Source organism: Haliotis asinina, chromosome 7, assembly GCF_037392515.1.
Source record: "Haliotis asinina isolate JCU_RB_2024 chromosome 7, JCU_Hal_asi_v2, whole genome shotgun sequence".
Lineage (NCBI taxonomy): Eukaryota > Metazoa > Mollusca > Gastropoda > Lepetellida > Haliotidae > Haliotis > Haliotis asinina.
The window spans coordinates 47128119-47143149 of record NC_090286.1 but is presented as its reverse complement, the minus strand read 5'-3'; the positions used below and the strand labels follow the sequence as shown (position 1 = coordinate 47143149).

Here is a 15031-nt window from a genome sequence, read left to right as displayed (position 1 = left end):
ATAATGCCAGCACGATTCATAGAACACAATTGTCTTTCCCATCACTTGTTCCATTAATACAGCATTGTAGGCTCTTTAGATGACATTAGTAGGCTTCCGTGAGTAAGTGCTTGGTCTGTATCTTATTTCAAACAATAGTCGCTGTATTATGTATTGTAGACGGAGCGTGCTCGGCGTATGATCTTACACATGGTCGGCTTATGTGAGTCGACAGTGTTTTCATTACAGATCGTCCTTCACTGTTCCGCGAGGCAATTCGTTTGAACTCATTATTTTCGCTTGTCGTTACAAATATGGTCAGAGGGAGAAACCGGACGAATGTGCACTTAGCAGTAGCTGATAAATGTAATGAACAAGCACTGCATGTATACGTCCATGTTGTGTTTATGATGCGCTGAAGAAGTGTGCGTTTACTTGTTTAATGGTCACAGGTGAGTCAAGAATGACTCGTACAACGTTATGGATTACAACTTCTTCTTACGTTGAGAGACGTTTCGATGTAGATTCTTACATCGTTATAAGTGTGTGTTTTGTATATTTTAGCAATATTTCAAAGATCATAACGAAATAATTAGGATGGGGTTCGATCAGATGACTTCTTTCCACATCCCGAAAGGATGCGAAGGTTACAAACTGTAAGATTAAACAAGATATAACACCAATGAGTGCATTCAGTGTTACTCGAATCTATGCAAAACAAAACTGTTATCTGGGTTAAGATCAGTCAGTTGATAAAATTAGATATGTAACAAAACTGTTATCTGGGTTAAGATCAGTCAGTTGATAAAATTAGATATGTAACAAAACTGTTATCTGGGTTAAGATCAGTCAGTTGATAAAATTAGATATGGTTCTAAAAAGTATCCGGAATCATAACATCTTTACCCTGGTTCTCCCAGGTCAATTCGGCTGGCTATAGATATACATCCTGAAGGTATTTCAGTTCCAAAGACATATTTGTTGTATCGTTGTTATGAAGACATGTAAGACAAGATATCTGCTAATGAGGAAATTGTGCCCATATGAATTACCTTATAATCTTCAGTATACCTAGACACATAATTATAATCTGATTTAAGTGAGAGACGAATCGATTATTGACAGCTGAACACGTAATCACCACAGGTTCATTGGCAACTTTAATTGGAAGTCTCGACCATGTCGTACTAAATGACAGTCTGGCGCATTTACTGGTGCAACTACGGTGTTTCTGATGATGACGTTCATGTCAGCATGTCTGGTTTGGGGCAAGTTCGACATATGCTACAAAATGGAGCAATGAAGCATACACAAGTTCAAGTCTCTCTTCTTAAATGGACCATCTCTGTCGCTAAAACATCTCATTGATTGCCTTTATCGCTTACCTAAAAGTGTCTGTTCTACGCATCATTATTTATTGCTCTTTGATAATCACTCGCCGTGACCGTGGTCTAATAGATAAAGTGGAAGGTGGGCGGGTCAACCCTCGATAACGGCATAAGACGTTAACGATTCGTCTTTTCGTGGGTAGAGCAAGGAGTGGTCTGCTCGGAATACAGACCTTGGGGGTTGTCCATGTTAGCTACGCCATGGCACTAAAAAACGCAGTGGTCTTCGAACGCATGCACACACACACACACACACACACACACACACACACACACACACACACACATACACACGTACACAATCACAGCGCATTACCTCGATATCAACTAAGGGGACATAAGAGAATATAATATAAATGTTTTATAGACAGCATTTACAATGGATTGCAGCTTGAGTGCAGTTGAAGAAACGGGTGCTTGTCTGAGACACTTATCTCTTATAAATTTATTGGACAGTACGATAAAATATTGGTTATGTAATACACTAAGAGTTCGCGTAAACTATCAGCTTGATAAACTACTCTCGTCCAGTGTTTTGTTTACAGCGTTTACCTCCACGAATGGAATAACAATGGCAAGATTGAGATCGGTAAATGAATACTGGTGTGTCGATTAGAAACATAAAGGCGATGTGTCTTTACTTTGAGATGGACAGTAGGGTAGCCGAGTGGTTAAAGCGTTTGCTCGTCACGCCAAAGATCCCGGGATCGAGTCCCCATGTGGCCACAGTCTGTGAAGCCCACTTGTGGTGTCGCTACCTCATTGATATGGCCACTCACTTCCAAAGTGATTGAGCGTGTTGTAGCTATCAAATGAACCAACATCTCCAGCTCAAAAATCTCGGTAATATCATGTTGTCCGCATACAAAATAGGTCACAGCACAGAAACAGCTTTGCTGCTTGTGCAGAATGACCTTCTGCATGCTGTTGATTCCAAGGGAGCGGCAATTCTTGTTGTCTTAGAATTCGACGCAATAGACCATTCCACTCTCTTGTGAATGCTACAGTTACGTCATGGAGTCACTGGCGATACGCCATCATGGTTTTAGTCGTAACTCAAAGCACACAAGCAATCAGTTATCATCAATGGGGCAAGGTCTGAGGACAGAGATTTTCGTTTTGGGGTGTCACAAGGCTCAGTCGTGAGCCCAATACTGTTCACTGTATATATCATACCCGTTGGTGATATAGCCCGAGCCCACAATTTTAGTTATAAGCTCTGTGCTGTTGACACTCATCTATATCTCAGATTCAAGCTACCAACCGCACCCTCTGTACAGAATACCCTGCAGACAATAACAAGCATAGCTGAGGTCAAATGCTGGATGAGCAGTACTTTTCTGACACTGAAGAACAACAAAAGTGACATTCTCATCATCAGCTCCAAACAGACTAAATCAAAGGTTCCTGTAGTTCAAATTGGAGACACAGTTGTTCCGCCAGAAAGCCATGCTCGAAATCTAGGGGTCGTCTTTAACTCCACATTAAGCATGAAAAGCACACTAGTTACATCTGTAAATCTGCAACTTTCCACCTAAGGAACATCAGACAAATCAGCTGGGACATGGACACACCATCAGCAAATTGCCTAACCCATGCATTAGTGCCATCATGTCAAGACTACTGCAACAGTCTACTCTATGGAATACACCAGCAGTACGTGGACAAGTTACAGAGTGTTCAAACCTCAGCTACCAGGCTCTTAACACGCGCACATAATTATGTATGTGCACGTATGAGGACTTATACTGGCACCCTGTTAAAGACAGAGTTGTATTCAAACATCTAGTGTTTGTTTACAAGACCATTAATGGACTTGCGTCATTCTGCTCGAGGAACTAATCTACATGGAAGGAATCACAAGCCTAGAAGGTCACTCAGATCTGCTAATCATCAAAAATTACATGTTCGATCTGTCCGAACCGCAACATACGGGCACAGAACATTTAGCAGAGCGGGTGCTGTACTCTGGAATGGATTACCTGAAAATGTCAGAAGATCGGTAAATATCACCAGTTTTCGACCTTGTCTCAAAACCATCCTCTTCAAACGAGCATTCTAATAAGAACACATGAAAAGACTCTGGATATGTAGCACCATATTAATGTCTAGTTACATTTCATTTGATGTTGCTGGATTATTACTAAAAGCGGTTGTGTAAAATCCAATTTACTCACTCACTTACTCCATAAAATTATGTAGATCTAATTAAAAAACAAATTACAATTACCGCGATTCATGAAACCTTTTTAACATGTGTTATGTTTCGGATTACACTTTCTCAGTAAAGTACAGATTTGGGTACTTATGCTGGATTGAGTCCCATCCGGGATTCGAACCCACATCCTCAGAATCAGGCACGTAATCGCCAGCACACAAAAACCTTTTGCAAAAAGAAATAATGAAAGGTAGGTGATAATTTTGAAATACGCGAATGTTGCTAAACAGCACCAACACTACTCATCTCTCGACGACAACATCAATCTTGCGCTTTCTTATAATGCCTAATAGCTACAAAATAGTACAGTTTCTAAATTTGAAACTGTTGACAGGGAATCAAACATTGCTCTTAAAGAGCTTAATGGTTGCAAGAGTGTCTAATAGCTTTCAGCGTTCACAGTAAACATACTTACATATAGTTTACGGTATTAAGTGATCCTGCTACAGCCTCGGGGCGTATTTCACTCTAAGGGAGTTAGTAAGGACGCACTCGGATCAAAACAGATTAAGCCTTAAATGGCCCAGCAAACTACGGTAATTGTCGATAACTTCCATCTTGTTCATGAAGGACAATAGCACCAACAACATATGTATTACTGGTATGCATGCGGAGTGAACGGTGCGTGACTTCCTTGTGGTCAGTGGAGCTGCAGTGGGGAGTGAGTGAGTGAGTTTTAGTTTTACGCCGCACTCAGCAATATTCCAGCTATATGGCGGTGGTCTGTAAATAATCGAGTCTGGACCAGACAATCCAGTGATCAACAACATGAGCATCGATCTGCGTAATTGGGAAGCGATGACATGTGCTAACCAAGTCAGCGAGCCTGACCACCCGATCCCGTCAGTCGCCTCTTACGACAAGCTGAGTCGCCTTTTATGGCAAGCATGGGTTGCTGAAGGCCTATTCTACCCGATGACCTTCACGGGTTTGCAGTGGGAAGAAAACACGAACGTATTGTCACTAATATAAAGATGTACGTACGTGTGGCTGTTTGTACTCTAAACGGATCGTGTACATTGACAGTCACTATTCGGTACATTGTACATGTATGTGTATCGCAAATATGATCGATCAGTTAAATGACAAGTAGTGAGTGAGTTGGTTTTATGTCGCTTTAAGCAATATTCCAGCAATATCACAACGGGGACACCAGACATGCACTCTACACATTGTACCCACGTGGGGAATCGAACCGGGGTCTTTGGCTTGACGAGCGAAGGCTTTAGGTACTATGCTACTCTGCCGCCAATAAATAACAAGTACTAATTACACTATCGCTCTACTATATCATTCTAACAGGTGCCCTAATGTGCATATACAGTAAACCATTCACCAAATATGGAAGTCAGTATTCTGATTTAAGCCATTCAGAATCTATATAAAATTAAACATGAATTCATAATTCCATCATATCATTCAGTGTAGCGCTGTAGCGTCCTAATTGACATATAGTTTCAAGATATGATTGTGTACTAATGTTTTCATTGTGAACAACATGTAGTGATGCTTAGTCATGTGGCGTCAAACCTTCAACCACTCACTTTAACAAAGGTTATGCCAGGAGCGTGTGCGTTGTTACGTCTTTTTAGATATTTCTCATTTGACCACATGCAGTTTCACTACAAGAAGTGTGAGTTTTGTTGGGTCAGTGTATATCATTTCAGTTGTATCACATGAGAACAGTAAGTAATCAAACATATTTACATCACCATGTACAAAGGTCTATCCAATATTCTAGCATCATCATTTTGGGGTACAACAATGTCATTGTGGGCATTGTAGAGTGTATACTCCAAAAAGCGAAATGTTTAAAACCTAAAACAAGTAATTACTCACCAGATACGTCAGTAATGTGTATATCCGCGACGCTGCCATACGTTGGTCTGGGTTCTGGAAAGGTTGGTGGTTCACATCGTAAGTGGTCAATGAGTTAAGACGACTGAGTTAATCTGTTAATATCCACACGTCATGCATCAACTGTGACGTTTACTCTCTCCGCTGGTGGTGGTCAACACCTGATTTCCCGAAAGCTCTAATCCTCGAGGGAAAGACCAGTCCGCTTTAAATGATTGGCCTGCTACCGTTTGCACCCAGCTCCAGCGCTGGTATGTCGTGTTCCAGGTAGGTAAGTCCCACCTGAGCGGGGAAGGCTGATCGAGGGCATTGATCGTTGGACAGAGAGTAATTAAGGTGTCTGTTCTGGAGCGGTGATGGATTGGCAGGGAATTTGTTAGAAAGACGGTCTTCCCGTTGGATTAGATCGAACCTCAATAATTCCACTAATATGTAAGTGTGCAGATATATGCATTCCTTCCGGCAGCAATACACTACGTCACCATGCACACGTTGAAACACAGGATACAAGTCTCTGTTGAGTTAGGACTGAAACCGATATTAGAAATTGTTCAAGTGATTGAGTTGGATTTTGCGTAGTATTATACTGAATTTCAGCAATACCACTGCGGGGGCTGAATAGAGGAGGCAGGCATTGTACTTATATGGGCATCGAACCCGGTCCTTTGGCGTATTTAGTGATGCAGTAGGTGACACCTTCTACATTAAACAATAACACAGGGTGGAGTAATGGGTCCATGTTTTGCAGTTATGTTGCTAAAAAGTAATCTCAGTTATAGATGTCAATACCCCGTGCGTCCTAACGCAACATCGATACAAATACGAGAATTATCCACGAAATTATGAAGCTTTTGAATTTTATAAATCTCAGCTTTTTCTACCCATAAGGGAATAAAAATTAGAACATCCGAACTAAACACCTTTCACTTTCAAAAGGACATTTTTCACGTTACAGATGTTCGTCGTTGAGGTGATCGTAGCGACATCCCAAAGTGAATGTTTTTGGCACATCTGCCCGTGGTATTTATTGCTCATGATTATCATCCCAGTTCATATTCACGATACTATATGCTGCCCGTCTACGGACCACAAAACTGAACGTCCCCTTCACTGGAGCTCCAACTTAAACGTCATGTCATTGCATGCATCAGCAGTCTAATATTAACAACACTAGTCCTAATTATGAATTGTTTCAAAGTAAATTATAATTATATATTCAAATTGTAAGCAGTGTCCATACTATAGCAGTGTCCATATTGAAGAGGAGTTGCTTTACATGACACAATTAAATGAGGAGCTGTTGAATGAAACGCATATTGTAATAATGTAATATTCTTAGTTTGCGATTTGCAGAAGTTGGGAACGGATTTCCGTAAACGAGAAATGTTTATGATCGTCCCTGCACAGGGTGTCGTAGGTCGATAGCCCAGGTCAGAGATCGATAAAACAGAAACCATACTTTAAGAAATTGTGTCCAAACACTAATCAAATCACTGTCAAGACTGCCAATCAAGTTAATGTTTACTTGTCCCGGGGAACTGGAAATCATGTTTCTGACCAGACAACCATCCATACACACCGAGCGCGTGTTTTAAAACTGGTAAACAAATCGACACATGTGAGCCACACGTCAGTCGTGTTTATACCGAAATCTAGCTGGATGATCGGCTGATGTTTGCGTCATGCCCATGGCAACTCTCTACCTTGGCCGAAATAAGAATTCTTGCCGTTAGAAGATTGACTGAGGATGAACTACTGCTACTGAATTTGCTTACCAATTGTGGAGGGAAGAACCAGCACAGATCAGGCTTTCTCAGACGTTCATTTGTTGACTAAATACATTTGTCTTTCTTGGTCGTGTGCACAGGTAAACTCATTGTTTGATATGTTTCAAAAGTGCGTATTATTATCCATTCATTACCACCATTTGATACTTCTTTCTATTTCCGTAACCATCACTTTCAGGAGAGCACCGAGTAGTTAATACAACAACCTGTGTGTCAATGTTACAGTCAGATGCGCTAGAGCTTCAGCTAAATACCTCATTCCATAAAGGACATGTCAGTGATACGGTTAAATGAAACATTTGAATGTCAGTAAACTGATAATGTTACAGGTCCTATAACACAGATTAATTACGGTTTTGTGGGATTTTTGAGTATCGATCATCCTGTGATACATATGTCCCCAGAGATGTTACTTGCCTCAACACAAATTGTAAAATTTAGCACACGGCGATTACTTGCATGTGTATTTGCATTGCAACCCGTGTAACGTAATCTATTATTTGTAGTACTCATTTATTCTATACCTCTAGCAGTGTGTCCACAGGGCGGTTTCTCGTGCAAGTCCTTAATGACATAGAAACCGTTATTTAATACATGTATACAGAATGGGAAAAAAGTTGTATAATATCTACCTTAATAGGTTCTACGGTACAATTGGATGAGATTTTTGTCGCGGTTCTCTCTGAACGGTACACTGATGGCTTTCTACGAAAATAGGTCCAAAAGAACGTTTTCCTGTGACAGTCTGTTTGTATTAAAAAAACTCTTCTCTCAAAAATATGACAAGACGTTGAAAATCTTACGTTTTACGAAACTTTTCTGCACAGGGAGATGGAGAAGGGGAAGGCAGTGCTGTCCTGTGTGTTTATTAATTGACCATTGTCTTTCATCGCCCATTCTGAACTTCCATCTGTGAATAATACGTACGCTCTTAGACAAAAGGATGGTTCTATTACCATATAAAAGAACGAAACATTTGTAGTATATAGTGAAACGATATTCTATCGTTCTGGTGATCGTTGTTTGGTTCACTTGGACTGTGCGACACTTGATAGAATAGTCGTCAATCGGTTAGTTTGTATGATTACTTAGCACACGAATGACCCTAACAAAGAGCACAAAACCTTACAAATGATTGACTGTACAAACTGGTTCCGTATGCAATTATATTTTCCCTGGGGACTGAAACATAAGGGGTTGAATGGAAACAAATTAATTTGTTGATGCAAACGCGGAACACTCCGGCCTTGTGCACGTTTTCCGTTGACAAATACGTCGCTTCCAATTGCTCAAGGGATCAGGAACGTTTTGTGTAGGCAGTTATCCCCATGCTATTTCAACCTTGCCATGTGAATGGTGTTCTATTTATACACTCTAGACACACAACATCCAATCGTTACTTGTTTTGGTTGTGTTACATGAACGTTAAACTCTAAACATCATTTAAACCCCTACGAAAGATACAAAACCTTCGTGGATAATAACTGATTTATCGTTTTGACGACGTCTGTGAGCTACACCTTTTTCGAGTCATGATTTTGGAAATGCTGTCAGTCGCATTTATTCAGATATATAGTGAGGAGAGTTCTTCCAGGGTATTGTTTCTTTCAGAAAGTGATGGCGTCATTTTAGAAAACAAACATACCCATTGTTGTATTCTTATTATCAAATGTTCCACACTGTACTCTGATATATACGATGGTTGCCTGCAATTGGAGTATGGTTGTAACAACAAGTGATTGGTGTTATGAGCATAGATCTTCGCAATTGGAATACGAAGACATATATCAAAAGGGTCATCGAGCTTTAGTTGCATTTTGCGATAGTCACTGGTTTCTTGGTCAACTTCAGTTGTAAACCCGATCTTCACGTGTCTAAACAACAGATCGATACCGTCAGTCAACTAATGAGAGATGATTGACCTCACTCAAGTAGTATTGTTAATCAATCAGTTTTTCACATCACTAAGTTGCAACCTGCGTAAGTAAACGAATACATGTCATGGTTCACTCCCATTATGACTACTCCCACTTTGACTATCCTCTGAATGCACAATTTGAATCCAGTGAAATTAATTTTTTCAATTACTAGCTCTCTCCCCTCCATCAGGTAGACTGTTCTCCCATATTTATAAATACTACAAAAACAAAGCAGGTTCATACAATGTTTATTCAGCCAACATAGGTCATTGTTGTGGAAGAAGAGTTCCAGGGAAGAAATGTCAAAGAAACAGATTTCAATCCCGTAAGTATTTTCCTCTTATGTTTATGCCGGCTGAGGTGAACTTCTGTGGTGATTCAAGAAGTATGTGAACACCTGGTGTTTTCCGTGCTGTGGGAATTCGGTGGTCCATTTTCAGAGCTATTTTGTTGACAATCTTTTAGTGTTCACTTTTTCTATGCTGTAGGATTTCGGTGGACCATTTTCAGAGCTATTTTGTGGACAATCTTTTAGTGTTCACTTTTTCTATGCTGTAGGATTTCGGTGGACCATTTTCAGAGCTATTTTGTGGACAATCTTTTAGTGTTCACTTTTTCTATGCTGTAGGATTTCGGTGGACCATTTTCAGAGCTATTTTGTGGACAATCTTTTAGTGTTCACTTTTTCTATGCTGTAGGATTTCGGTGGACCATTTTCACAGCGTTTATGAGGACAATCTTCCAGCGTTTACGTTTTCTATGCTGTAGGACTTTGGTGAACCATTTTCACAGCTTTTATGTGGACAGTCTTTCAGTGATTACGTTTTCTATGCTGTAGGATTTTGGCGGACCATTTTCACAGCTATTTTGTCGACAGTCCTTTGATGTTGATGTTGTCTACGCCGTAGGACTTCTGTGAACAATCTTCACAGCATTTTGTATGTAATCTTTTTGCGTTGTCGTTTTCTATGTGATATGGCGTAGATATTGCCGTGGTGATTAAAGCATTCGCTTAGTAAAGCAGTGGAAGCGTTTACTTGTCATGCCGAAGGCCCGTGCTCAAATCCCATGTCAATTCCCTGTTGTGGGCTTCCCAGATGCATTGCCGGTATTTTGCTGAAATCTAATTCACTCACCCACTCACTGTAATTTTTCTGTATGCAATGTTAGTTTATCTGAGGTTTTCTAACTGTTTCTCGGACCACGCGCGTGACCATTATCATTTCCTTTAATCTATGAATGGGATGGTATGGTACTAGGGTGTAACGGTGACTTGGATCTTTAAACAAAAACCAATGATGCAAATAAAATGATAACCCAGTCTGTTTCATGAAATAGTGTATGTTTCAAAACTTCCAGTAATTAATATTTTATTTCTGAAAACTAAGTCATCACTCAAAAAAAAGTACAGCACAAAAAAGAGAAACTGTTAATATGGTTTAAAAGTCAAAACAGATCTAGGTATTTATCAAAGTTTAAAATGTGTCATATTTTCCACATGTGGACACGAAGTTTGAATTTGACCGCTGAGTTGAACCATAAAATATGTTTGGGCCCAAACTTGTACAGAGAACAAATTAGCTTTCCTTCACACGTACTGCACTTCTTAAATTAAATCTGATATCATTGTGGCCTGGGCATTCAACTAAATAATGTTTCACGGTTTATTGAGTATTTATATTAAATGTGTACATACGGGGGATTCCTCTTCATCAGAGACACAGCAGTATCCAAGACGAAGCCTGGTAATTATGACTTCGAACTGTCCGACATGATTTCATATACGGGAAACTGAAAAAGAAACAGTCCCAGAGCAGTCTTGCTAGCTTGAGATTGTATTCTTTCTTTCAATGAGTTATCGAATCGTGAAGATCCGGGGTAGAATAGGTCTTCAGCACTCAATGTTTGCCACAATAGGCGACTTGTCCTAAGAGGCGACTAACGGGATTGGGTGGTCAGACTCGATGACTTGGTTGACACATGTCAACGGGTTTCCATCTCGCAGGTCGATGTTCATGTTGATCACTGGATTGTGTGGTCCAGACTCGATTATTTATAGACCGCCACCATATAGCTGGAATAGTGCTGAGTGCGGCGTAAAACTAAACTCACTCACTCAGTAAGTTATCTTCCCAAAACTGCCAGGTTCGGGCCATATTATGTTCTACACTGACTTTTCGTGTGTTTCATGGACTGGAAAGATAATAGTTTGAACTGCTGGGCAAAAAATAGAGGCAACCAAAACATAACGCACTGCCAACTTGAGGTCGGATTTAAAACACGTATCAAATATATCACTATCAAATATAATATCTGCTCCAATAATATTTCAGCCTCGTGCAGATCATGACCATGATTACAGGCAAGTTGTTTGGAAATCACGAGCCTATTCCTCTGTGTCTCTGTAATGAACCCTGATTTTACCATTGTTGGCATCGTTAATGGAATACATCATGATCTTTTCATCACAGGACAAGTTCATGTATAATTACATGTCTGTCTCATAATACGGCTGATGTTAATGAACCTACAGGGTTGTGCGATATCACCTTACGTATTTACAATTTCTTTGTGAACTTGTTTATAGACGTATTAAGTATCCTTATTTAACTGATGTTGCGATGTGTGGAGAAATTTAAATTCCACGTATTTCGTCCAACTACAACACATAAAAACACGCGTGTCACATACGTGTGTGACGGGATGTACACAGATGCTGCCAGATCAACTATTATTTCCAAGGACGCCGTTTTGTGGCAATAAGCACACTTGTGTGTCGACTGCCGTCTCTTTGTTTCATCGCGTTTTACGTTATTGTTTTTAAGAGGGATGCACCTGGAGCTGTATTTGATTATGTCAGTTTTAGCGTTGCAAGCTCACAGTGCTAACGGCTCAAGTGTCATCTAAGTACCCACCATTGATCAAGGAGTGGCTGCAAAGTACAACTGAACAAATACTTACCTAAAACCACTTAGTTTAAGCTCCCTGAGGTTCTATATTGGCTTGCTTTAAGATACTGTAACATGTAATTCCGAATTTAAGAAGATTGTGGAGAACTTGTGTTTTCATTATGCATACCCATAAACGATTTATTGCACATAGTGAGTGAGTTTAGGTTTACGTCACACTCAGCAGTATTCCAGCTGTATGACGGCGGTCGGCAAATAATCGAGTCAGGACCAGACAATCCAGTGATCAACATCGATCTACACAACTGTGATACGATACGATGACATGTGTCAACCACGTCCGTGAGCCTGACCACCCGACCCTGTTAGTCGCCTCTTACGAGAAGAATGGGTTACTGGAAATCTATAGCATGTGACCCACTGTAATCCCAAATGAACTTCAAGAATCACTAGCTATGTTATATTCGCTATAGTGCTAAAATTAAAAGAGAATCAAAACGTACGCGATATGTACCTATATCAATTTTGAGTGAGTTGGTGAGGAATCGAACCCGGGTCTTCGGCGTGCCGAGCGAGCGCTTTAACGACTAGGCAACCACATCGACCCTGTCAGCGATGGTACAGCAGGTTTGTGGGTTTATCTCCAGTGGAGGCTTGGGTGTACGTTTAATGACAAGTAATTGCAGATTTGGACCCTGGCGGCATTCAGTTTCCGCATGTTCACAAATTCAAAAGTCAACAAACTCTGAGAATTGAACTTATGTTGTTAATGTCGCTGGGCCATTGCAACAAACACGCAATCTCTCTACTATTCCTTTCCCTTCTGACCCGTGAAGGTCCCGGGGTAGAACAGGCCTTCAGCAACCCATACTCGCCTTAAAAGGCGATTATGCTTGTCGTAAGAAGCGACTAACGGGATCGGTTGGTCAGGCTCGCTGACTTGGTTGGCACATGTCATCGGTTCCCAATTGCGCAGATCGGTGCTCATGTTGTTGATCACTGGATTGTCTGGTCCAGACTCGATTATTTACAGACCACCGCCGTATACCTGGAATACTGCTGAGTGCGGCGTATATCTAAACTCACTCACTCGCCTTTCTCTTCCATAATGTCTACGTACAGAAATATATAAAGATGTAATAAGCTACAAACGCTACATTCGTGCTCGAACACGTGATTAACATTGTCCAGTCAATACTTTTGTAATCATACTGAATGTTTAAACAATCAGCAAATCTCAGTATCTTCTTTTCATTTCTTTATTGGTTTTGTTTAAAGCTGTATTATGTAACTTTATCAATGACAAGACAATGATCATCATTCAATCAGTGGACACATATGTCTCTTAATTGAGTGAAAGGATATTATTTTGTTTGTTTGCTCTCACACTACTGCAGAAATGTAGCGATGGCCACTGTTGTCCAGCTGCTAGAACCACACTGTTGAATGAGTTCAAAGTGGTCAAATATTTTTATTATCGATCACTAAAACACCGAGAAAAACATGGACAGTTCATGTATGAACTGTGTCTGTCTGAAACAGGGTTATGTATTGTATATAGTAGAATGAAGTAAACGCGGTCGAATATTTTTCATATCGGACTTTTACAAGCAACCAAATGCTGTACACAGAAGGTGATTCTGTGTGAAGGTTTATAGACATAACTGGCGACAAAACAAAACCTTAATATATTTAATCGAAGGTGCATAGAGAAATACGTTTTGTCTAGTGTGCGAAACTAAACTGTGATACTTTGTAGAAGGATAATTGAATGCAGGTGCTTGTTTTCATTTCCCAAATTATTTTGATCCAGAGAATGATGATAACACGCTGATATTGGTACGAATCAACGCATTTTACATATTTGTACGATTGCTTTGGAATTGTGTACATATAATTCTGCTTGTGAAAGTGGCATGTCCTCATGCAATTGGAATTTCAAAGCAGCCTCCTCCCGGTCGTACGTCAGTGTTTTGATTTCAAGTTCACAGTAGCGTATACAGATGTACATTCTTTCCTCCAGACAATAGTTTATATCATTTAGCTGTTAAGTATACAGTAGGAGATATGGCTATAAATTGATCCTACTACATGGTTCTTCATATTATTGTGACGTCACGTATATGTAGTATATAGCAGAACTGCGATACCTGCCACCTCACATTATTTTGATATCAAGTATACCGTTGTATATATATCTACAAAATGATACCCCTAGATGATATCTGATATTATTCTGTTATGAAGTATAATTTAGTATATATAGCTGTAATCTGACACCTCTAGATACTACCTCATATTATTGTGATATCAAGCATACCGTAGTAAATATAGCTGTAAACTGATACCTGTTGATAGAACATCCCATTATTGTGATATCAAGTATACTATCGTAAATATAGCTGTAAACTGATAAATGTGGATGGAACCTCCCATTATTGTGATATCAAGTATGCCATAGTAAATATATTTGTAACTGATACCTGTAAATGGTACCTCACATTATTGTGATACCAGGTGTACGGCACTTATTAATTTATTCTTTAAAAACATACTCGTTCCCTGAAAACTGCACCATGCAAAGAACAACTTTGTTTATTTGCAGATCTTTTCAAAGTACATGCGACATGCCACATGTTATAATCAACAAATCAGGTAAATAATTACATGCTCTGAAAACTTTACAAGAAAACATGTATTCATGCAAAGGTTCAGTCTAATATCTATACAGCCATATTCATTCATGTGCGTTGCTTTACAGTCCAAGGCAGATAGTACATTACTAGGCAAACAGAGTATGTAGTAACGACCAAACTTTTTGTAAAGTAAACACGTTATATATATAGCTAATGCATCTAGATACTACATCACATATATTTCAATATCAACTATATCCAACTCCTACGTATGATAAATATCTGACATGTATTACGATATTTCGTATGCAGTAGTAAATCGATAGTCACTGGTATAT

General features: G+C 39.7%; 1 protein-coding gene across 1 annotated transcript in view; it reads right to left on the bottom strand.

Annotated features, from left to right (window-relative positions):
• LOC137291554 (atrial natriuretic peptide receptor 1-like) overlaps nt 1-5463 on the bottom strand; it is a 57778-nt gene extending 52315 nt beyond the window's left edge. Inside the window, exon 1 of the mRNA XM_067822932.1 lies at nt 5425-5463. Coding sequence (XP_067679033.1) covers nt 5425-5463 — 39 coding nt within the window. The remainder of the gene's footprint in view (nt 1-5424) is intronic.
• Nucleotides 5464-15031: the final 9568 nt, after the last annotated feature.